Consider the following 24,876-nt stretch of genomic DNA (forward strand, 5'->3'; position numbering starts at 1 on the left):
TAATCTCTCCAAAGCTTATCTTCACCATACATAATGTGAGGAAAAAATAGTACAAACTTGTTGTAGAAATTTAAAATCAGATGGCGTAGGTAAAAGTATGAACCATAAGTTCTGAATAAACGTTAGCTATCATCATCATCAAAATTGTCACCTCTCATAGGCCTCTGTAAATCAGACCTTAGGTTTATGCCGAGCCCTAGAAGGACTTCATTCACTTCTGTCACCTCCCTCACCTCTCAAGGCCCATGCACTCCCAGCCCACATACTCAGAGTAACAGAAAATCCAGCCTCAAAGCAATCAAGTGACTTGTTCCCGTGTGTTTGTGGTACCTCCAAGTCTGGTACCAGGGCCTCCAGCTGCTGCTCATTCCCCACTCAGGCCCAAATCAATAACAATGAGTCACTGGTTATCTATTAGGATGGTTTTAATCATTATCCAGGACTGTGCAATGGGGCCTTTTCTGACATTGCATTTTTCATATGGAGAATCAGCAGTTTGATTAATCACACTCCCAGACCTTAAGGCCATTTTTGAGCTGCTAATGCATTTCGAAAGAGCAGCAATAACATATAGCAAAGCAGTAGGCTGGGGAGGCTGCCAAGCCTGCCTGGTTCCAAGAGGGCTGTCTGGATCCAAAACTCTGCTCTCTCAGTCAGCCTCCCAGCAGGAAACAGATGGCACACTCAGAAGGGCTGATTGCAGAGAATTTAATGAAGGAACTTTGTATAGAGATATGAGCAGGATTAAGGGAATAGTGAAGCACCCCTGGGCTAGCAACAGCTGGAAGCCACTACCACCCCAAGCCCTGAAGGAGCAAAAGGAGGGAGCTGTTTGGGAACTAGTGAGAGCTGGAGCTGTAGGAGAGGACGCCTGACAGGAGCTGTGGTCTTCAGTAGAGGAAGGCGGGGTGGAGAAGAGTGGGGAATGGATCTCGAGGGGCAAATGACAGCTACCCAGCAGAGCCACCTAAGACCACACCAGAGATGGGTTCTCCAACAGGACCGGGCTTAAAGAAAGGTGTCACCTGCCATCTGACCCCTCCGGCCATCCCATTTGTTGGCATTTAGGCTCCCCATCATCAGGGTCAGCATGCCCTTCACCTTGCCCAAGGACTTCACTGAAAAACAAGGCAATTATGCGCTCAGAACATGACTTGCGTGTTCTCAACCAGAGATGATTTTGCCTCCCAGGGGACACTTGGCATTATCTGCAGACATTTTTGATTGTCACAACTTGGGCTCCTGGCACCTAGTGGGTAGAAGCTGGGATGCTGCTAAACATGCTACAATGCCCAGGACAGACCCCGACAATTATCCAGCCTAAATGTCATAGTGCCAAGGTGCAAAACCCTGTTTGAAACTAACTGCTCTGGCCTCCTTTGTCCCTCCCTCAGCCTCCAGCTGGGCCCTTCCCTGCACCCTCTCATCCAGCCCCCAAGCAGGGCAACTGCCAGCGTTCTCTCAAGTCTGCCCACTTTAGGCTGACTCAGTGGTGTCCCCCAGCACCTTGACCTCTTCCTCTGGCTGACATGAGTAGTTCCCTTATATTCCTACCTTACTCCCAGGCTACAGACCATCCTTTCTCAGCCTAGTCCCCAGACCATCATTTCCCAGCCCAGCCCAGCCCTTGACTTCCAGCTCTTGTATCTGCACCCGCCGTCCTTCCTCTCCTCTTTAAGACCATCTGTCCTCCAGACCCGTTCCCATAAACCCCTCCCATCTCAGCTACCCTCCCAGTAATTTTTCTCTCTCTCAATTGATACTGCTTCCATGTCTACCCCTTCTAGACATCATGGAACAAAGTAGATTTTCTAGAGCTAGCCAAGGCCATGCTCAAAGCTATTTACACCCTTTCTCCCCTTAGTTCCCCTGGAGTGCTCTCCCCACGAGACACACACACTCTGATCTCTCTGATGCTGTGACTCTTGGGAGCTGCCGAGCCAGTGTCTGGCACAGGCTTCTCCGGCTGAAAAACTAGGGAGTTCTGCCAAAAGTAACCTCTCACCGTGGTCCCTGGGGAGAGGGCTCCTTAGGGGCCAGAGCCTCAAAGGGCACAGGAAGAAGCAATGGCCAACCAGGTGTGGGGCTCTCCTGGCGCCAGGGAGGCCCTCAGCAAGGGGCTGACCCTTCTCTCTCGGCACCTCCTCCTAGCCTGCCCCCTGCACAGGGCCTCTCTGCACCCCTGTCACCCTTGTCCCTTAGCCCTATCAAGGCTCAGACAGAGCGGGGGAAGGAATCCAGCTGTTTAGTCCTGAGATGAAGTTGTCCAAGGTCCAGACTGACCAGAATGCCTCGCCACCTTTATTCCTTTCCTCCAGATATCCCTTGAAACCCAGAAAAGCAAGCAGGACAGGTGAGCCCAGCCCCCCGGCATGAGCTCCCTGCCATACTGCCCGCCCAGCACCTCCATGGTCCACCACCAGCAACTGAGCCACACCCACTGTGGAAGGGCCCGAGCCCTCCCGGCCTCAGAGATGGCCAGCAGAAGCGGGAGAGCCAGGGTTGGGCCTAGGAGGGGGAGCAGGGTGATTGTGCCGGCCCACCCTTCATTGCAGCCCCACCAGCTCAGTGATGGGAGGGGCCTGCACCATGAGCTCCTCGTAGCGACTGAGAAACAGCCAGAAGCGAGCCAGGTAGGAGTCCTCGTTGTAGGGCAGCTGCTTCTCATGGAGGAACTGGGACACCACCGGCTTCACCTGCCAGAAGATGGGTGGGAGGAGGAGCTGCTGAGCCAGGACTGCGGCAGGCCCACCCCCGTGGGCCCTTCCTCTTCGCAGCCCCAGCTCCTGTCTGCCTTGTTCCATGACGCTCTGAGGAGGGGAGGGGCTTGGAGAATTCCTGCCTCCCCACTCCCAGCAGGCAAGGGAAAGGGGGGCCGTCTCGCCACCATCCTTCCCCAGGGCTCCCGACTGTGTGACAGTCCTCCTTGGCACACGGGGGCACAAGTCATGGCACCCTTTACCGAGCACCTCCTGCGTGCCCAACATTTCCCATCCATCTCTTCATTTTCATCCTCAGAGCCTGCCAGCGTAAGCCCTGCTCACTCCCATTTTACAGATGAGAAAGCTGAAGCTCAGAGACATTCAGTTAACTTGTGCACAGCTAGGACAACTTGATGCACAGCTAGGAAGAAACCCAGGTGTCTCTGATCAGAAACACTCCCCCCACCCCACCACCTGCTGCTTGTACACTGTGCTGCCCTCCCTGGGTACCTCTGACCAGGCCAGTTGGTCAGAGAACCCTGAAGGTCACTCCCCCTCTGCCCTCACATAGTTCCTGCATCCCAGCTGCTCCAGCCCGACCTCATCTACCTTCAGGCACATGTTGTCGGAGAGCTGGGGGAAGAGGTGGTGCTCCACGTGGCAGCTGATGATGGAGTGGCCGAACGCCCAGTCCAGCACGGGCAGCCGGGGCAGGTTAAGCACGCCCAGGCTCATCATGTGAATCCTTCGGGGCTTCTTGTCCTGGGAGAACATGGGCAGCCCGATGTGCTGTAACAGACACAGGAGTCACACCCTGGGGCTGGGCCGGGGGACCTTGCCCCTCCTCACCCTGCCCCAGGCATCCTCACCTAGCACTTGGGGACCCAGTGGGTTCTTCTGCCCTTCTCACCCGACTCTGGGGCGACCTGGTAGAGGCATGAGGAGGCTGGGGTTCTCCCGCCTGTGTCCTGAGTTCAGTCTCGCCCATCTCTGGGCCTCTCTCTCCATCTGTACAATAAGGGGCTTGCCTGGGCACCCCTCACATCCCTGGGTACTCTAAAGTCTGTGACTGCTCACTGCTTGCTCTCATGTCACCATGCCCTTGCTTCATCCTGAAGCGACCCTTCTCTGCTCTCTTTTCACCAATCAAAATCCTGCTCATCATTCAAGATCAAGTTCGCGCATCCTCATGTATTTTTTCATTCAACAGGTGTATAGGAATGCCTCCTCTGCCAGGCACTGGCCTAGGTCGAAGGGATGCCGAAGTGAACGAGAGCTTCTGTTCTAGCAGGACGTGCAGATGGGACACGATTATGGGACTAAGTCATTGAGGGCTTTTGTGGGGAGCACTGGGATGGTGACAGACAGCATGCTCTAATCCGGGTCTCCACTGGTCAGGGGAGCACGGAGAGGTCCATCCCTGCAGAAACAGCCCTGGAACTGGGGGCCGAGCCCCTGGCCTCCCATGAAGGCCTCCCATCCCCAGCCCCTCCACGCGCCACCTCACAGCATATGCCGGGCCCCCTGTGATGGCCCTTGCCTCACTTCACTTGGGCTTATCACAGTGAGCACCTTGAGGGAAAGAGCTGGGGTCCTAATCACTTGTGTCCCCACAGGGCTTGCTCAAGTGCCCTATGCATATAAGGTTCTTAATAAACCTCTGATCCATGCATGAATGGCAACCAGCACTGAAGAGAAGCAAATTCCTTACCTGAGACCAAAACTCTCTGTGATGGCCCGCAGAGAAGAGCAGAGGCCTGGACGGGAGGTGAGCCTCCCTCCCACACAGGTGTCCTCTCTCTCCCCAGAACCTTGAGTCCAGCCTGTGGTCAGGCACCTGGAGAATGTTCCCCATACCCCGCAGCACCCAGGGTCAGGGAGGCCTCACCTGAAAGATGTTGACATGGAGGTAAGGGTGGGCCAGCAGGGATCTGGTGAGGAGCATGCAGGCCAGGGCCGAGCCAGGGCTCTTGAAGCCAGACACGTTCAGGAGCAGCCAGTAGTGAGAATAAAGGCCCAGCAAAATCAGGCCAAACGTCCGCAGAGCCGCCCTGAGCTCCACCTTTCTCAGCCGCTCTGCCAGAAGGAGCAAGAAACGGAGGGAGGGATGCACAAGGCTCAGATCCAACAGAGCTGGCTCCTCGTGGCTCAGTGGTGTAAACAGGGTGACCCAGGTGTGTTCAGTTGACCCACACACAGCCCTGAAAAGTCGGCTCACCCATGTGATGGAGGAGGAAATGGAGTGTTAAGCAACTTGACCAAGGTCACTCTGATAGTGAGTGGTGGCTTGGGGCTTGAACTGAGGGCCCCCTAGCCCCTGCTGCTTCCACTGTATATTGCTCCCATAATATTAAAAATTATAACACGCAACACAGTACGAGGCATTTACAAAGTGTTTTTACATCGGTGACCTCATAATGCTTTCACGCCACCCTTGAGGAGCAGGTAAGAACCTGAGACTCAGAGAGGTTAAGTTCTACTTACTTTACTTACTGCCTGAGGTCACCAGCCAGTAAGTGGCAAAGCCAAACTTGGCCGCAGGTCCAAGGCTCTCTCCACCCTGCCTGCCTGTCCCAGAAACTTTCTGTCCAGATTTCACTCAAGTCTCCTAGCTTCCTCCACAAGCAGCCTCCACGGAGCCAGGAGGGGAAGGAAGGAAGAGGGGACCAGATCTTTGCAGGGCCCAGCCCTGGCATACTCACCAACAGCCACCAGTGGGGTTATGATGGGGATCAAGAAAGGAGCAAGGAACATGTAGACATAGCGGTTGAGGAAAGGCAGCCTCCATGTGCTGGAGTCCCCCAGGCCCAGCACGTTGGTGTAGCCGTGGTGCATCTTGACGTGTCCGTACCTGCCGTACTCTGCAGTGAAGGCCGTGCATACCTGGAGGAAAGAAGCAGAAAGGGCACCAGGGCCATCAGGCAGAGCTGAGCAAAGCAGGACCTTTGGGAGCCTCAAGAACACTCCACCCTCCCCAGATGCTGCATTTCCAGGGCCTTCCTGCCTCACACTCCCAGCTAAGCAGCCTTGATCATCAACTCCCAGGTATCCAGGACCACAAAGCAGCAGCCACTCAAAACAACTGCATCCACTTGGCATGGCTATGAAAAGCATTTGCAGGTGGAGGCGACACCCCACGATTGCCACGCTGCCGCTGACAACCCAGGCAGGCCTGCAAGCCCAAGAAGGCTGTCAGAGAAGTGGACACGCGGCAGGGGAAGCTCCTGGCATCCTACTGCAATTATTTTGTGCATGATTATCTTGAAAACATCTGTACCTTCATAACACTACTTTGCATTCTGAGCCCACAGCCGCAAGAGGAGAGGTGCGGGAGAGGTCTGGGGGCAAAGGGAAGCCATCTCCTGAACTGTCCATGAGGGTGGCACCCAGGGTGAGGGTGCCTTGGTGGCGGCCGAGTTAATTCTCCCTAGGGGTGTCTTCTCTGGCATGCGCCTTCCGTGGGATTCTCTGAAGCTGCTCAGAGCAACAGCAACTCTCTGACTCCAAGAAGAACAGACATTCTGAATGCAAAAGAAACACTAAGGTTTTTCTTATGCAGATTATGCAAATGAACATGCAGCTATCAGCCTCTTCCCATATTTTATCCAGGCCAGAAGATTTTGCTAATTTTACTGAAGATGCTGCCTGCCTGTTTCCAGGAGAACGTGAAGGGTTTCCCAATGTCAATCACTGAGCTGAGCAAAGACAAGAGAACACCCTTCGTTGAGTGCTCAGTGTTCTGCAATTTACAGACAGGATCTGTCCATCTTCCAAGCGCAGGGTGTCAGTAGTGATATTATTCGTTATTATTCACAGGTGACAGAAGCAGAAGCTGAGATAGAGAGAGGTCACATGACCACCCCAGGTCACTCAGCTAAGTAGATGGCAGAAGTGGGATTTGAACCCAGATTCCAAGCAAGATAAGCCGTCAGACCGCTGAGATGAGCCACTTACTGCAACGGGGCATGAACCCAGGCACTGGGTTTGGGCAGCTGAAGTAAAAGCAGAAGAAGAAAGATAAGGAACAACATTGTCTTCACACCGTGTCTGCAGAGACGTTCCCCCTTGGAACGAAACGAAGCCAAAATGTAGCCAGAGGCTCTATCTAAAGGACACTGAGGAGGACACTTAGTGACGTCATAACTGCAGTTTTACAACAGACACAGGAAGATAAGTCAAACCAGTACTGCACGGCCCCTCGGAAGGCAGAGGGCAGGAAGATAAATGCTAATTCAAGGACAGCATTGCTGTGGAGTCCACGAAAACAGGACGAGGCGCTTTGCTCTTGGACGCTGTAACACGCAGAGGGTCAGGTTTTGCTCTCTGTTTTTGTAACATCACAGAGGAACAGAACCTGGGGGAGGCTGCAGAGGGTGGGCAGTTAATGTGTCAACTAAAGTGATGTCTCTTCCAGGCCTGCTGGTCTCCAGAGGCTCTGCCTGCTCAAGAGGATGCACCACTGGGGCCACGTGGTTGGTTCAAGTTGAGACAGAAACTTTCGGCAGCGGGTACAAGGGGGCACAGCTGGGGTCTGTTGGGACATCCTCAGGGGCTCGCCTGCCTCTGCCCAAGCCCTGCAAGGGTGTGTTTTGAACCTCACGGTGCTGCCCCATGGAACTGGAAGAAGCAACTGTTTTTAACTGCTCCTTCCATGCACTTCTGCTCCAAGGGCCCATCTTATCTGCCTTGCTTCTTTCATCAAGTGTCAGCTGAATGCAGCAGTCTGCTTAGTGACAAAGTTCATTTTCCTTCTGGCACAAGCTCCACATCACCTTGAAGACCAGCAGCTAACGACACTTGGAGGAGCGATGCCAGGAGACCGAGCCAGAGTGAGCATGGTAAGAACTTGACCCTCAGGGCCCTAGTGGGGTTTTCAGTCAGGTTCTCAGCCAAGTGCCAGATGCGAGGCTGCAGGGAGACAAGCTACCCTGCAGTACGTAACGCGTGATTTGTGACTCAGCACACACTTGCAGAGTCTGTGTATGATTTGCCTTTTTATGTGAATAAGAACAGATTTGACCCTATTTTTTTTTAAAGATTTTATTTTTTTCCTTTTTCTCCCCAAAGCCCCCCAGTACATAGTTGTATATTCTTCCTTGTGGGTCCTTCTAGTTGTGGCATGTGGGATGCTGCCTCAGCGTGGTTTGATGAGCAGTGCCATGTCCATGCCCAGGATTCGAACCAACGAAACACTGGGCCGCCTGCAGCGGAGCGCGTGAACTTAACCACTCGGCCATGGGGCCAGCCCCAGATTTGACCCTATTTCTATAACACTGGAATTCTCACTGCCATCCAGATGTTCTTTCCAGAGAGGGAGAGAAAGGGGTGGATTTGGGCTAGAAGGGGACGACAGCACAGACTGCAGCATTTCTCAATGTGCATGCGCACTCATCAATCAAAGGGCAGTGGAGAATGGCCACAAGGCTGTGGAGGTAGTTGGAGGACGGACTGTCCTGCTGTAAAAGATTATGTAAAGGTCTCACCCAAAAGGATCCCACATCCAGACCCAGAGAAAGTTCCAGAAGCTCAAGGTTGGTGCTGCCTCTTGATATCGCCATACTCTGTACCCCTCAGGAAGACTTAAGAGCCCCAATCTCTTAGCAGCACTCAGGCTCTGCAAGTGGCCAGCATGTGCAAGGGGAGGATGTCAGTATAATTCCTCAACATCTCTCATTGGGGGCCCCAAATCTCTCATTTGTTCCTTTATTCTTTCATTTAATTGTTTGCTCACTTAAGCATCCTCAGACCTCTGCCAGTGGCCAATGGTAGTTGTCTAAGTTGGTAGTTTTTAAAAATAATTTATTTTTTGAATAGGTAATGAGAAAATTAATAAAGGAAACCTCAACTAAAATAATCACCACGAAGGCCTGTAGAGGGAGCTCTCCCATCCTACCACTCACCAATTACCCCAAACAGCAAGAGCCCGGTCCCTGCATCTCCAACAGGAAGGTATTGCTGCTTTATGACTCCAGAGGGAGGAAGGAAGATTTTCTTCTTGCCCAGCAACAAGCCCAGCCAATGGAAAATGCTGCAGCTCAGCCAATGAGAAACTGTTATCACCCTGAACTCTTACTTTCTTCCAATAACCTTTCATTTTTCCTTTGCTAATGACTTCTTTGCCCCCCACCTCCTTTCTATAAAAGCCTCATATTTTGCGTAACTCCTTGCAGCATCTCTCTGCTTGCTGGATGAGATGCTTTCCAATTCATAAATCATTTCATAAAGCCAATTAGATCTTCAGACTCAGCTGAATTTTGTTTTTTAACAGATTGGTGGCAGCAGTGTGACCAAAGCAAACTTCCGACAGGATTCAGGGACAACGAGAAACAGCTGTGGCCCCCATGAACCCTTTTGAGTTCACCGTCTTTCTCACTGTTTCTGAGGGCTGTTGGTGAGTTCCTTTCAGCTGAGCTCCACTCTTTTTTGTGTTCGAGCTCTCAATCTAATTGGCTTTCCTTAACAGGGCAGGTCAGCTTGAGCTGGTAGAGAATTCTTTCTAGAGCCCAATTAAGCTGGTGGAGGATTCTGCCCAGAGTCAACTGGGCTGGCCGATGGTTCTGCCTAGATCCAAGACCACAATTCCACAGATGGAAAACCCCAGCCCTTAGCTCGGTCCCTGGATTCCACATCGGGCCTTCTGACCGTTTAGCTGCAGTTCTCCACTTTGTTTGAAATCAGTCCTCAGTCCCCAGTCCTTGGGGTTTGCTGGTCCAATCCTTTCTCCAGTCCAAGGTTCCATGGGAACTGGTGGTGGTGAACACAGGACCTTCTTGTGGCCAGGATGCAGTAATATCTCTTGGTTACTACGAATACAGTAAGGTGGACATGTTTATCTTGTTTTGTGTAGATAAAGGCTATGGCCAAGTGGGTATCTCAGAAGGCAAAAAGAAACCCCAGCCCTTTGGGGTTTTTTTTATTTTTTTTTAAAAGATTTTATTTTTTCCTTTTTCTCCCCAAAGCCCCCCAGTACATAGTTGTATATTCTTCCTTGTGGGTCCTTCTAGTTGTGGCATGTGGGACGCTGCCTCAGCGTGGCTCGATGAGCAGTGCCATGTCCACGCCCAGGATTCGAACCAACGAAACACTGGGCCGCTTGCAGCAGAGCGCGCGAACTTAACCACTCGGCCACGGGGCCAGCCCCCCCAGCCCTTTGGTTTTGACCCTAGATTCCCAGACTCCACTTTGGGAACTGTTGGTGGCAGCTGCAGTTCCCCATTTGTTTGGAATCAGTCCACAGTCCCCATTCTTTGTAACCTGCAGGTTCACTGGAGAACCTGCTCCCCAGATTATTAGTGTGGCTCCAGGAAACTCAAAAGCCTAGCTAAAAGACAGAAGACCCCTTATATAGAGTCGAGCATGCCAACTTCCAACATACCTCCTTATTTTATGTTTAACAACTATGAAACTGGCTCAACACAAAGTTGACATAAGGGAGGCCATATTGTAGAAAAGACACCATATTGTAACTTTGAATGACCTCTGACTAACTAACCCAGCTGGATTTGTACCCTCCAGGAGATCCACCTGCTCTGTAGATCTTATGACCCCCTGCTGGTGCATATACCTCCCAGCTGCAATAAGAGGATAACTTCGTTCTTTTGAGCTCTTAGGGATGTGATGACCCCCAAACAGAGAGTCTATGCTGATAGCCATCATCAGTGAAAACTGAAAGATCTGGTGTGGCAACTCCTGGGTCAACATGCCTAACCTCCTGTATAACCCACCAGCCGATATAACTGCTTCAAGACTCTGTTCCCCTCTTAAGATGGTTCTTTTGGACATTAGTCAGCGATCTTCCCTCTTGCTAGCAAGCTCTAATAAAATGCCCTTTCTCTGCCACCATCTTGCCTCTTGACGACTGACTTCCGTCTCGCAGCAAGCAGATCATGCCCTTTGCGTGGTAACAACTATAGTCCCAGAAGTTGCAGGCGTCTAAAAAGATGGCAGGATTTTACTAAAACCAATCTGGAATTACAGTGGCCACTATGGGGAATATTCCAATTAGACAAAATCGTTCATTTAAAAAAACGCATTTGAGAACAAGGGATCCCAGGTTGAACAAACACAATGGGATACTTATTTTTAAACGGTATGTAGAAGCTTCCAAAAGCCTTCAAGATTCCAAAATACCTTCTCTGAAAGATTCGTTGCAAAAAACTAATGAAAAATTAAAAACAAAAGGTATCTAAAACAACACCTAGGGGCCGGCCCCGTGGCCGAGTGGTTAAGTTTGCGTGCTCCACTGCAGCAGCCCGGGGTTTCGCTGGTTCGGATCCTGGGCGCGGACGTGGCACCACTCATCAGGCCATGTTGAGGCAGCGTCCCATATGCCACAACTAGAAGCACCTGCAACTAAGATATACAACTATGCAGCAGGGGGGATTTGGGGAGATAAAGCAGAAAAAAAAAAAAGAAACACCTAGGCCTTCCCCGTTTCACCCTCCTAAGGGTCCCTTATCAAGGCCCTGGTCCAGAAATCGACGTCTCACTTGTAATCAACTGGGAAACTGGAAAGGAGATTGTCCTTGAAGGCCCTATGCAAATTCTTCAACATCATCTTAAATGAGCTGATGAAACTGAGGGATTTTTTTGTTTTGAAAACTGCTATGTTATTCCCTTAAACAGCCAAGGGAAAACTAAAATTGAAATTAATGGGGTTGTTCACTACTGCCAGAAATATTTACTGTTTGTCCCAGCTGAAACCTGACAAGCTATTTGAAAGCTTTTAATAACTTTTTAATATCAAAACTTTGGCCAAACTGGAAGCTGATATTCCGAGCCAGACAGGAATTGCTTTTCTGAGGCCTCCTCCCATAAAGTGTGTCCCCAGAGGGAAAGAAGCAAATTGGAGTAAATGTAATTGGAAGGGCAGGTCAGCGTCTTTATTATTGAGGCCACAATCCAGTGCTTCGGGGAACTGGAAACAACGGTCTTTGTCTTGCAAATATTTGCAGGGCCAAAGGTATGGCTCTAGAGAGTGGTTCAGAGTTCACCTGTCCTTTTCGCCAACCCCAAAATTCCCTATTTATCTCAAAATGCTTGTAGCTATTATAAAAGATCAGGACATTAGAAATAGAATTGTCCTGCACTTAAAAATGGTAATTACCCTAGACCTCTCATAATAGGCAAATATGCCCCCAAAACACTATCCTGGAGGAGAGAACTTGAATACTTTTCTCTGTGCCTCTGTGATCTTCTCCAGACCTAAGAGTCATTCTTTCAAATGCAAATGGTTCTCACCAGAAGAAAAAAGAAAGAGGAGGAAATATTTAGAAATTGGGCAAATGTAAAATCTTTAGTGTTTACTCCACAAATATTAGTAACTAAAAGGTCTCTGTTTGTCTACGTATGTCTATATATGTGTATCTCATAGATATGTGATATTTTTCCACCTCCAGATGGGACTGCCAAAATTAATTTGTAAAAGAACTCTATTTAATTGCATTGAAGGTCAAGCACTTGTAAGGATTGGCTATTCTAAAACTCAGAAATATAGAAACTAACCCAAATGCTTTTCAAGTTCACGTGATCTAGGATTAATCTTTAACAAATAAAAGCTAATTGAAGTTTGTTGGTTTAATTAAAATAGACCTATCTTTGGAGTTATCAGCATGAAGTTTAATACTTTTATTCTAACTAAGTTCACCAAGGGTCAAATAAGTTCATGATATGTGTGTCACAAAATTTGTCAGGAGGAAAAATAGCTTGGGATTATAATTGACTTTGTCTAACGTCTCATGAAGTTTTCATGGGTGATACAAACCTAATCGTTAAGAACTATTCAACTAAATAGATATAAGTAGGATAAAATGTTTTTAGGTGAACTTTTTAGCAATAATCACATGTTATGGTATGTGCACTTAAAAATGGTTTCCCAAATCTTTTTGGTAACTTGAAACTTTAAAGTTTTGTAAAATTAAACGATGGAAATTCATTGAATAGATAGATCATTTCCAAAAAGGATAAAACACAGAAACATTAATTACTGAACATAGAATTATCTACTTTTTGCTCTTTATTACAGGGGAACTTGAGATATTTGGGTCTATTAGTAAACATGTTTTGTGCCACGCTGAGAGATTTACTTTGAGAAAAGCATGTTTCTAAAAATTACAAAAGTTATTTATAAAACTTGCCAAGCCACAGAATGTTAATATAAAAGACAGTTCACAATTGCTTACTTCTTAGTTTTCACTAGAAATTAAGGCTTCTAAGGGTTAAGAATTCTAATTAATATATGTAATTAAAGCTACTAGAAATAATAAGGGAAACAGCTCTGTATTCAAGGAAAGTGGGATGTGTTTTTGGTTAAGAAAAGATATGAGGTATGGAGCTGCATTTTTGTTAAGGGAAATGAGAAGTAATTTTGCCTAAACTAGAACTTTTGGTTATGAAGGATGAATTAAATAGAAAATCGGGAAGAGAGAAAGAGAATTTTACCTTGTCTAGTCAAGTTGGTTAGAAATTGGATCGTTATTATAAGAGTTTTGGAAATAGGTTTTAATATCAATCGTGCACTTATGTAAAACTAAACCTTAATTTTCCTTCATCTGCTAAAAGAACAGAGTTTTCTTGGACTACTGATTTGCTCCTGATAAGAGACTGTAAAAGGTTTTTTTTTTTTTTTAACTAAGCTGCCTAGAAAACAAAGATTTTGTGTTTTATCAAAATAATTTCTGTATTTGCCTTTGAAATCTTTTATCATCACTTTGGTTAAATAGATAATTAAGTTTCATGATGATCTGTGATCTTATTTAGGCAAATGTTTTAAAACATATACATACATATTTGACAAGCTTCTGAAAATCAAATTCCAAAAATGAAGTCTTTTGACCACAAACTAACTTTGAGGTTTTCCAGAGGACCCCTGGAACATTCCAAAGGATTTGTTCTCCCTCCTAATAAAAAGGGAGATATTAAACTAATTAGGTTTAGTTGTTATGTTAAATTACATGAGAAGTATTGTCAAACAAGTGTTGATAAACCTTCTTACGTTAAGTTGCCTGGGTGAATGTTTTTAATATGTGTTCTAAAAATTACATCAAAATCCTAAAATTTTGATATGTCCTCGTATAATGTTATTAGTCATAATTCTTGTTATTCTCTTAAAATGTTGTCTGTCATCAAAATTGAGGCTCACACTAAAAGGACTGAAGCTTAGAATAGGAAAATGCCCTAGCTCATTTTTATGTAAAGGCAGCAGGAACAGAATCTATAAAGATTTTGGCAAATCTGGATGAAGTCCATCCTGCTTCTGCAAAAAATGAGCCCTCATTGCTAGACTTTTGCCATCCTGGTATCCTTGTAAAATGTCAGTGGTCTGCTCCCGAATCAGAGAAATTAAGATGGGTAAACAATAACTGTAAATTAAACAAACAGTAGGGGCTGTGGGAAACCAAAGACAGCAACTTGGTTCTTCCTGGCTCCCCAGCAAACCCCATTTTTCAGTTTCCATTTTTGCATTCCTTCCCCCACCACAGTGCCTTTAAGATGACTCAATTTATGGATCAACATTGGTGGGGAGACTTCTACAAAAACGGCAAAAACAGTCTACCAGCCACGTCTGACCTGTCAGGTCCATAATCCTGGAAAAACGATTTTTGTCCCCAGAGACCTCAAACCTTCCCGCTCCGGACCCTTTGAATACCTGCATCCAGACTTCATTCAACTGCCACCTATCATGGGTTATCAATATGTTCTTGTAATTGTATGTATGTTTTCTGGATGGATTGAAGCCTTCTCATCACAAGGCGGATACCCTCATGGTGGCAAAGAAACTGTTAGAGAATGTGTTTCCCACTTAGGGTATACCTTCCATAATCTCCAGTGATCGAGGCATCCACTTCACTGGGCAAATTATGTGAGCCTTAACAAAAGGCTTGCAAACTTGTTGGAACGATCACTGTACCTATCAGCCTCAAGCAACAGGCAAGGTTGAGAGAACTAATGGGATCCTCAAACTTGTAATTTCTAAACTTACTGAAACTACTGGGTTCCCTTGCCTTTGGCATTGCCTTTGGTCTTGCTAACTGTTCACAGAGCCCCTTTCAGGAAACATAAACTCACTCCACATGAGACAGTCACCAGCAGACCAATGTCTATTGGTAGACAACCTTATGCCGATTCCTTATTGTCTCATGCTAGTAGGACCAGCTACTGGAAGTCTTTAATGTCTTGTGCTCAAGCCTATCATCAACACGTTAAAGAACCTTTCCCAGATCCCAGTTCAAAGGATCCTGTTAGTCACAGTCTGGACTCTGGTGACTAGGTTCTGGAGACATCACCAGAAGAAGACAGCCTTGGGCCCCACGGGAAGGGAACTTACCAAGTACTGTTGACCACTCACACTGCTGCAGAACTAGAAGGCATTGAGCCTTGGATACATATCTTACAGCTAAAGAAGTCTCCACCTGACATCTGGTCCCGTACAGATGCTGGAGACCTCCGAACCAAATTGACAAGGAAGAGAAGTAGCTGACACTGATGTAGACTGCTTTCACCCAAGACGACGGATCAAAACTTCATACTTTAACTAAACATGAAACCTTTTCTTCTTTTCCTTTCCTTCACTCTGGCGTTGACCTGGAAAGATAACGCCATCATCCATATCTCCCAGGCCATTGTTAGGAGGGTAACGTTTCAGATTGCTGGAACTGTCATCAAAGATTTCAATCTATCCATAATTCTCGAGCTCAGATTTCCCCCCACTCCCTAGATCTCACTAGCAGCACCTATCTTTGCAAGGCATTTAGAATGACTTTTTATTTCAGGCTAGGAGATTCTCTTCCCACATGTGCTAAAAACCTGACTAACCCCCTGGCTTAAATGAGTAAATGCAGCAGTCCCTAAAAATGACGTCCTAACAAGGTGACGCTGGTTCGCCACTTCGAGATGATCTCCAACACTAATGACCTTGACAAAATATAGACTACAGGTGAGAAACACCTGAGAGTTCTCCCTACTACCCATTCTTGTTACTCAAATGCGGCCTTAAGTGGTTTCCCATCCATGCACTTTCCCTCTGACAAGGGACACAACAACCAGGAAAGGTCCTTCCTGCCATCAAGGGACAAAGGCTACTGAATTCAGAAAACCTGACTCTTGATCAGTAATGCTTTCAGAAAAAGATCTTGATCAAAAGGGAAAAATGTGAAAATTAGCAAAGGAAACCTCAACTAAAATTGGAGTCAAGAAGGCCTGGAGAGGGAACACTCATACCTTACGACTTGTGCTCAGTTACACTCAACAGGAAGAGACAGTAACTCGCACCTCCAACAGGAAGTTGTCTCTACTTTAATACCCCAGCAGGAGGAAGGAAGATTTTCTTCTGGCCCAGCAACAAGCCCAGACAATGGAAAATGCCACAGCTCAGCCAATGGGAAGCCATCATCACCCTGAACTCTTACTTCCTTCCAATGATCTTTCATTTTTCCTCTGCTAATGACTTCCTTGCCCCACCCTCCTTTCTATCAAAGTCTTCCATTTTGCATAACTCCCTGGAGTATCTCTCTGCTTGCTAGATGAGATGCTGCCTGATTCATGAGTCATTTGATAAAGCCAATTTGATCTTAAAATTTACTCAGTTGAGGGGTCAGCCCAGTGGCACAGCAGTTAAGTTTGTGTGCTCTGCTTTGGCAGCCCAGGGTTCGGGGGTTCGGATCCCAGGCACAGACCTACACACTGCCACCAAGCCATGCTGTCACAGCATCCTACATACAACATGGAGGAAGATTGGCACAGATGTTAGTTAGCTCAGGGCCAATTTTCCTAAAAAAAAAAAAGTTGAATTTTATTTTTTACCAGTAATATGTTGAGATAACTCAGAATTCAAAAATTGCATAGAAACAAGTCTTCTTCCTACTCCATCCCTTGGCTGCCCCATTCTCCTCCTAGGAAGTAAGGGCAGCTCTCAACCTCTTACACATCCTCCAATATTGTCCTTTTATTTTATTTTTTAAACAAACAATACTTTGCAGGATTAAAAAACATCATTATAAAATTAAGATGCAGTCAAAGTTGGGTTTTAAACAGGTCACCTTACTGGATTTGAAGGGGATGGGCAAGACGAGGCAGGTAAAGGGCCAGAGGCTGTTGGTATGGGCAAGCTGAGAGATGCTTAGGACTGGAAGGGCAGGGATGCAGGAGGCAGGATGTGGGGGGAGGATGAGGAGTGGGAGGAGTAAGAAGGATCATGGGCAACAGTCAGGTTTCCAGCTCAGGGCCGGGCACGGTGGGGCCACTCCAGGGATGGGCCCAGGATCCTTGTATTCTCCAGGCCTGCAGGCCTAGACAGGATGAGTAGGAGGAACTGTGGGTGGTCCCAGGGGCAGCATCCCTCGGGCAAGAGGGACTCTGGGCTGGAGTCTGCCCAGCTCCCATTCCTCCCTCCAGACTCTCTCACTGATTCCCAGGGGCTGAGCAGCCCCTTCATGGCTGGCTTCAGAGTGGTGGGGGCCTCTAGGACTCCACGGGCCGCAACAATAGGTTTGTCAGATAAAGTATGACACCCAAATAAATTCAAATTTCAGATAAACAGCCAGTCATTTTTTGTAGAAGTACATGCCGAATATTGCCTGCGTTCATTGTTTATCTGAAGTTCCAACTTTACTGGGCGTCCTGTATTTTTATTTGCTCCATCTGGCAGCCCTGCTCAGTGAGAATACAAGGCCCTGAGTGTGAGTCCTCAGGGACCAGGCAGCCTCTCGGGCAGGCTCTGTGGGCAAAGGGTGATGTGTTAGCACCTCTGGATGAGAGAGGAGCCGAAGCCAGAGGAGCCCCGGTGCCTCGTCCTGATGGGAGCGGGCGGGATGCGGGCCGGGCTGAGCCCTTCGAGGAGCTCTCACAAGATTCTCTCCCCTTTGAGGCCCTGTCCTTGGGAACCTCCCAGCTCCTCTGATGGCACATGGGCCTCCCTGCTCCCCTTTCTCCAGGGTCCCCATTAGATTCTAGTGAGCCCAGATTTCTGTGGGTCCCTCATGCACTGTGCTGTTTCCTCTACATATGCTTTTGTCTGTACTTCTGCTCCGTCTGAAACCAACTTCCTGCTTCTGGCCTGGCAGCGTCACCTCTGGACACTCTGCCCAAGAGTTCTCAGCCTCGGCTCCACTGACCTTTGGGGCTGGGTCATGCTCTGTATGAGGACTGTCCTGTAAGATGTTTAGCAGCATCCCTGGCCTCTACTCACTAGACGCCAGTAATACACACACACGCACGCACACACACCCAGTGTGAGAGTCAAAAATATCTGCAGACATTGCCAGTGTCCCTGCCGTGCTCTCCTCTCTGTGCTCTCATAGCCTCCACCCCACCTCGTTGGTGCGCCAGCCACATTCTGCGTGCCTTGAGCCCAGGCTGCACCATGCGCCAGCTGAGCGGCCTTGGGCAAGTGATTAACCTCCCAGAGCAGTGTTTCCTCATCTGCAAAGTGGGTTTAATAATAGCTTCAACCTCACAGGGAGGTGTGAATGTTAAATGAGATGATTCATGTAAAGTACACAGTCAGCACTCAAGAAGGGTTAACTAGTATAATCAGGACTTTTTATGTTTTCTGAGGAAGATTGGCTCAGGGTGAATGTGGTTACACACACACACACACACACACACACACACTATACTAACGTCAATTTCCTGGTTCTGCAAATATGTATCTATTGGAACAAACTAGGTGAAGACTACACCTGACCTCTCTGTCATATTTTTGCAACATCCTGTGAATCTTTAATTATTTCAAAACTGAAAATTTTTTTACAAAAGTATATTTTGTACTGCAGACCTGAGCCCTCTAAATAAATTCTTTTAAATAAAAAATCATATTTTTAAAATAAATTTTTAAAATAAAAAAATCAGACTAACACCCCTCGGGGTTCGGGTGGGGACAAAGAGAAGATCAGAGAGACGGCCCAGAGGATAATGGTCACACTGAACTCGTGGGAAAAGAACATTCGAGAATTGTGAACAGGCTGAGGGTTCTCGGTTCTGTCTCCACCACCACACGGAACTGGAGAGAAGGTGACCACATTGCCCTGTGTGACACTCCCTTCCCTGGGGCAGAGCCAGCCTGTGCTCCCTGAGGACCAGCTGTGACTCCCCGCCCGCCCCCCCCCCCCCGCCCCGCCCCCCGTAGCCCAAAGCCGACTCCAGGAGGAGGGTTTAAAGTAGAGACACAATAAAGCGCTTAGCAAGTGGCACAGCCTGTCCCCGCCCACTCGGGGAGCATCTTGATTGTGACATGCAAGAGAGTCCTAAAGTCCTCTGATTTCAGGAGTTAATCCTCCCCAAGCTTCGGTACTTAAATCATGGTGGCCCTGCACCCCACCCTCCTGTGGCCCTTCACTGGCAGTCCCCAAGAATGTAACTGGCAGTCCCGGTGACATAACCCAGGACAGGGAGGCGTGGGTGGCCTCGCAGGGGAAGGCCGGGGCTACAGTGGGCTGGGGAAAGGGCCAGAGATACATCAGTAGGAGAAATGGAACGTTCTCTTGTGGACTGGAGATGGGTCTTCAGAGGGAAGTTCATGCTAGTGTGGGGAGGTGTGTATGATTTTTGATCCTTTAGCCGAGAAACAAGAACAACCTGGAGCATCAGCCGCCCCCTCCATCCTGCCCCCCCAGCCCCCAGATCCAACGGGTCAGAGCGGGGGAGTCCTTGTCCCACCCTCAGCTCAAGCCAGCAGACCCTGAGACAAACCCAGCAACCACCAGGCGCCCCAGGAAAGCCAATGATACTCAGCTGACACCTGAGGCTGCAGACTAGAGGACTAGGTCATTCTGTAGAGACAGTGTCTCCTGAGGGTCAAGGTTTGGGAAGAGCACAGGCACCCAACAAAAGGAAGATCAAAGAGGGAGGACATCAGGACGTGGCAGAAGTGGAGAGGCAGGGATCCAGGGAGGTCCCCGGCCGTCCGCTGAGATCCTGGGCAGCCAGAGCTTGTCCTTTGTGCCATGCCGAGAACAGGTGGGTGCACCAGGGTCACAGCAAACAGCTCCCTCAACACACGCACACATACACACACCAACACACAACGCTGTCAACCTTTCCCTTAAAAACAAACGAGAAAAACCGCTATCCCTTTCCTTGCAGCTGACGGCAGGTTCCTTCCAGAGAGAAAAAGGGACACTAAGACTTGGTGAGCATCCAAGAGTCCGGCCCAGGCCCTAAATTCAGATCGACGCTGCCTCATCTAATCCTCACTCTGGCTTCAGGAGGAACGTAATGTTATTATTCCCATTCATTAGGAGAAGCTAACACTTAGATGCTGAATTAAGTAACTTGCCCAAGGTCAGGCAACCAGTGTGTCCAAAGGCTGTGCCCGAACACTGTCCCCTGCCTGGCTGACAAGACCAAGGACTCCATGCCAGTGGGCTGAGGAGACTGAGCCATCCCCTCCTCCACACTGGGAACTGGACCCTCCCCAGAGGTGGCCAGAGCCACACCTTGTGGGGCGGAAAAGCAGGAGGCCTCCCACACAGCTTAGCCAGTGCCTGAGTGACAAATCAGTGTGACCCGCCCTGGAGCTGACTGCAGCACGCCAGCCGGCATCACAGCACGCCGCCACCACAGCACGCCGCCACTGCCTCCTCTCTGCGCTGTGGTCCTGGTAGAGCTCTCCAGCTGGGGAACCTGGGAAGGCTTCTCCGTGAAGGCGTCCTCGGCTCCCTGCCATCACTCAGCACCCACGATAGGGACTGCGTTCCCCAGGCAGTCTAGGCCAGGGGCTTCTCAAACTTTGCTGGGTGTCAGATTCCCCTGGGGAACCTGCTAACTCTAGCAGCCGGGGCCTCTCCTCCAGCAAGCCAGGTCATTCAGCTGCATGCCAAAGCCTGAGAACCGCCGGGCCATCCCTGTGTGTCAAATGCCCTGCAGGCTGGCACTCCCACATCCACCACACCTGCTCCTCCTCTGCTGCCCCAGGCTCCGGGCTCTCAGTTCAGCTCTGAAAAATTGAAACAGCTAATCCTACCCCTGACCACACAGCACTGCCCAGTTGCTCCCCTGCCTGTGCTTACCAACTTGGGGGACACCTGACCCCAGCTCCAGGGTCTGGCCACTGCCTCAGAGCCTGGCTGGGACCAGTGCCCAGAGGTCCCTGGGAAGGGAAGTGTCTTGAAATGGACTCTGGGGATCAGGAAACTGTTGGTTCCTCTTGTCCTCTGCTCTTTAGAAATGTGTGCAGGTGCAAGAGGAAGGGAAGGGAAAAAAGGAGGAAAAGGAGAACGCTAGGCAAGAAATGTCTCCTCCCATTCAGCTGATATGGTATAATTTTACACAATGTCATACGTGTGTGTGTATAGTTATATAAAGTTTTATAAAAATTACATAACTTTATAAAAAGTTAATAATTGACTTAATTAGTTACCGTAGCCAGGCCCTGGCAGAAAAGGACTGTTTCTGGTACCAGCTCTCGTATTTGTTCATAAGGGACCTGGGTGGCCAGGTGAGGGTCCATCTGGAAGGGAGGGAGGGGGCAGATCCACAGAGGAACTGGAGAAGCCTGAGACAAGTCCAGAAAGAAGGACAATCTGGCCAGAAACCTCTGCCTTCCTGGCCTTGCCCGTGGGCAAGAAGCTGAGGCAGGATAGGGAGGGAGTGGATGGGGGGTCAAAGGTCAGGAGAGAAGGGTCCTTCCTGGAGCAGATCTGGAGGAGCAGGGGGCCTCTCAGGACGGCTCAGCCATCGCCAGGCATGGGGGGGCATGTTCTGGAGCTGGGACCCTGCGATACCAGGCCCCTGCTCCTCCTCCCCTCTGTCTGTGGCTCACATTATAAACCCTAATGGCAAAACCAGGAGGCCCCAAAGGCTGCAGCCAGGACAATCACATACCAGGACCTGCCACCACAGGTGTCCTGGCGGGAGGAGGAAGCTATATCATCACTTGGCCCAGTGCTGCAGAGAGGCGAGAGGACACCCCCAGGGAAAACAGGAGTGCCCAGGCCAAGTGCACTATCCTAAGTAAACACTCGTGCATTCCTCACACGGTTCTCTGCCCCCCAGTGCAAGCACCCTCCCAAGGGCTTGGGGACGTGCACACTCACACACACACACACACACTGTGGTGCACGCTGCACACTTGGACCCACAGACCAACTGCTGTAGCTCTCTGCCCATGTGGGCACACACAGCTGTACAGACAGACCTGCATGCTCGCCCAGAACAATGTGGTTGCCCACAGGGTACCACAGCCACCCCCGCCCCCTCCCAGGCTCACCTCCACAAAGAAAAGCGCCCAGATCTTGCTCCAGCGTTTCGACTCGGTGAGGGCACCGTGAATGGCCAGGTGGCTGCCCTTGACAGTGAGCGTGTAGTGGCACACACCCAGGATGGTAACACCCAGGGCAAAGACCAGGACATTCTCAGAGCGCAGGCACAGGAACCCTGCACGGAGGGAGAGTGGAGGTAGGGGTGGGCAGGGTGTTTCTCCAGTTCTTGGAGATCTGGGCCCAGACACCTCAGCCCCCACCCCTGGGAGCCCAGGCTGAAGTGTGCTGGCCCCGCCGGCTGCCACAGGCACCATGAGGCAGGTCTCACTATGGCCCGACAGGGACAGGTTAGCTCTCTCTCCAGTATTTGGGCCAAAACAGAGCCCCAGTGACTCTCCAAGGAGACTCCGAGAGTTTTATTATACAGCCCAGCCAGGGCAGCGACAGGCCTGCCACATGGTGGGGGTATAGATCTAGAGGAGTCCAGGGGAAACTCTCCCCCTCCCTCCTCACTCCATCCTGGTGTCCCCCAAGGAACCTCCCCGCCCCCCAGGTCATCACGCCCCTGACTCCTCTCAACTTTCCCCTCCACTGCCCTTCATGCCTCCTCCAGTGCCCCATCCTCTGGGGACAGAGGGCAGAGCACCCCAACTAGACTTTCAGGTTTGGGGTATAACCCTCTGTCCGAGGTTCTGGGCACAAGCCGTCTCCCCCAGCCCTCTCCATCACCCTACCCCGCGACACCACCAACCCCAGCCCTGTTCGCTGTCGCCCTGTCCCCGTGCTCCTCACCGGCCGGCAAGGCGAAAAGGCTGAGCGCGAGGATGGCGCAGTCCACGCCGTGGCGCTCCCACCACGAGCTCGCCCTCACCACGTCCCGGACCAGCGCCTCCAGCTCGCCCAGCAGCGCCTCGGCCCCGCCGCTCTCGAGGGGCGCGTCGCGCGCCGGCTCCATGGCCTCCGCGTCGGCCAGGGGCCTGGGAAGACTCGGGGGACTCGGGGAACCCGCAGAGCGTCTGCGGCGCCGGGCGAGGCGCGGGGCGCCAGGCGCGGGCGGGGGCGGGCCGGGGCGGAGTCACGCGCTCGGCTGGGGACACGCGGTCCCGGGTGTCACGGTTCGTGCGTGCTGGGCATCCGAGCGCCTCCTGCAGCGCGCCCTTGGCGACCCGGCCCGGACTGGGGGCACCCTCCTGGCAGTTGGGACCAGAATCACCCGCAGGAGTTTTGGACAGATGCCCGGGGTGGGGAGGCGACCTCTGAGCGAGAATAGCCCCTGGGTAGAGAGGACAGGGCAGGGGAGCCGCGTGGAGACCAGAGGAGACGCACGACGGCCGTCCCTGACCTCCTGACCCCAAATAACTCCCTCGCGTTCTCCCTGCCCCCGCACCCAGCTCGGGTTTGTTGTAGCATTTTCACTGCATAGCCTGAGTGTTTTTCTTAGCACTTAGCAGGCGCCCCCGCACATGACAGGAGGACGTCTGTTCCCTATCTCTGCCGGCAGACTGGTGCCCACAGGGCCTCCCCTTGCCCCTTTTGCTCAAGCTGTATCTTCAGTACCTGGAGCAGTGCTCAGCACGTAAACATTTTTAAATTCTTGGGGCAGACAGTTCAAAGACTCGCCTGACTCAGGCGGATGGGGGAGTGGGGGTCCCCTATGAGTCTGGCTTTGGCCAGTAACCCATGGAGAGTTGTCTCTCCAGCCCAGTGATTTTTGGGGTGAGAAGGGACAGCTACAAAGAAAACACATCCAGAGGCCACCATTCTGGGTGGGATTGCTCTGCAATTCCTCTCACTCAAGGGTGCCCAGGTGTGCACCCAGGGCCCAAACCGGGGCCACAGCAAACAGCCCCCCGAGACTTGGGAGCCACACCTGTCCTGGCCCTACCCATCTGCCCAGACCCAGACCCAGTGCTGCTGGAGGCTGACCTTGGCCCTCCAAGCACAATCCACTGTGCTCGGCAAACTCTCCTCTCGGTTCTTGAGGGTCCTTTCTTCTTTTTCTGTTTTGTTTTACTTTCCCCCTGGTCTCACATTTAAGTCTCTTTAAAAATGAGGTCTGGGGTCTGGTATGGGGTGGGCAGCAGCATTTTCAGCAGCAGAACTTTGGGAAGGAGGAAGACAAGCAGGAGGAACAGGAGAGAGAGAGAGGGAGGTGGAGGAGAGGCAAATTGTGAAAGAGAGTCAAGGACACTGACGGCTGACTCCTTCTGTCTTCCTTGGCTTTTCCTTCATGAATTCTTATGAGTTTGTCCCTCCAATTCTGTATAAAAGGGCAAGATTTCTTTACCGGGTCTGTATTCTCAGGGGCTTACCCATGTAATAGACCAATTCTCACCACACGCACGCCCACACGCACACACACACACACACACACACACACACACACAGAGGTCTGGCTCCTTAGTGTACCAATGACTTTCACGTGTTTATTAGGTTTTGCGTATTCCCCATAACTCAGTGAGGATGGCGTCACCCCGTTCAATGACGGAGGCCCAGAGAGATGAACTGATCTGCCCAACAGCCACCCACAGTTACTAAGTGGCAGAACTAGTACTCAGATCCCGGATGTCTCCTCCAAATCCAATTATCTTTTGTTTGTATTAGAGATTCTTAGGACAGAGAATGAGGAGGTGCCCTTCCCTTTCCTACCCCACCTTCGAGTCCCTCCCTCTCAGACACACTGGAATTTTCAGGGAGGGAATACGTACAATTTTTCAAAACATATTTGATATTAACATGTAATACCTAATTTTATAAAGGTGGAATGCTGCTGGTTTTATTATATAAACTAGGGAGATCGTGGTACCAAGACGCCCTCTCCAAGCCTTGGCTGCCCTCTGGACATCTAAGAGGCACTGTAAGGAGGCAAAGGCTGAGCTCGGAGGAGCCAGGAATCCCCGTGGGGTGGGGCTGGCTGGCAGCCTCCCTGGAGAGAGGTAGGCTTAATTTAGAACAGACTTCAATCTGGGGAGAAGGAA

The 24,876-nt window shown here is 50.2% G+C and overlaps 1 protein-coding gene across 1 annotated transcript; it reads right to left on the minus strand.

Moving 5' to 3' along the window:
• Positions 1-409: 409 nt before the first annotated feature.
• FADS6 (fatty acid desaturase 6) lies at positions 410-23,023 on the minus strand. Its single transcript, XM_014839758.3, has 7 exons — positions 22,691-23,023; positions 21,907-22,073; positions 5,405-5,585; positions 4,591-4,778; positions 3,312-3,491; positions 2,544-2,696; positions 410-1,118 (listed from the first exon to the last, which is right to left on the minus strand). Exons 1-6 carry the CDS (start codon positions 22,851-22,853, stop codon positions 2,547-2,549), a joined length of 1,029 nt encoding a protein of 342 aa, XP_014695244.3. The 5' UTR covers positions 22,854-23,023; the 3' UTR covers positions 410-1,118; positions 2,544-2,546.
• Positions 23,024-24,876: the final 1,853 nt, after the last annotated feature.

Source organism: Equus asinus, chromosome 13, assembly GCF_041296235.1.
Source record: "Equus asinus isolate D_3611 breed Donkey chromosome 13, EquAss-T2T_v2, whole genome shotgun sequence".
Classification (NCBI taxonomy): Eukaryota; Metazoa; Chordata; class Mammalia; order Perissodactyla; family Equidae; genus Equus; species Equus asinus.

What these genes read in the sequence shown, in the direction of transcription:
- FADS6 (XM_014839758.3), bottom strand. Translation starts at nt 22,853, where the DNA reads ATGGAGCCGGCGCGCGACGCGCCCCTCGAGAGCGGCGGGGCCGAGGCG. An exon ending in CCTTTTCGCCTTGCCGGCCG is followed by an intron (nt 22,074 to 22,690) that starts GTGAGGAGCACG and finishes CCCTCCGTGCAG; the next exon opens with GGTTCCTGTGCCTGCGCTCT. An exon ending in GGGCGCTTTTCTTTGTGGAG is followed by an intron (nt 5,586 to 21,906) that starts GTGAGCCTGGGA and finishes TCTTTCCTCCAG; the next exon opens with GTATGCACGGCCTTCACTGC.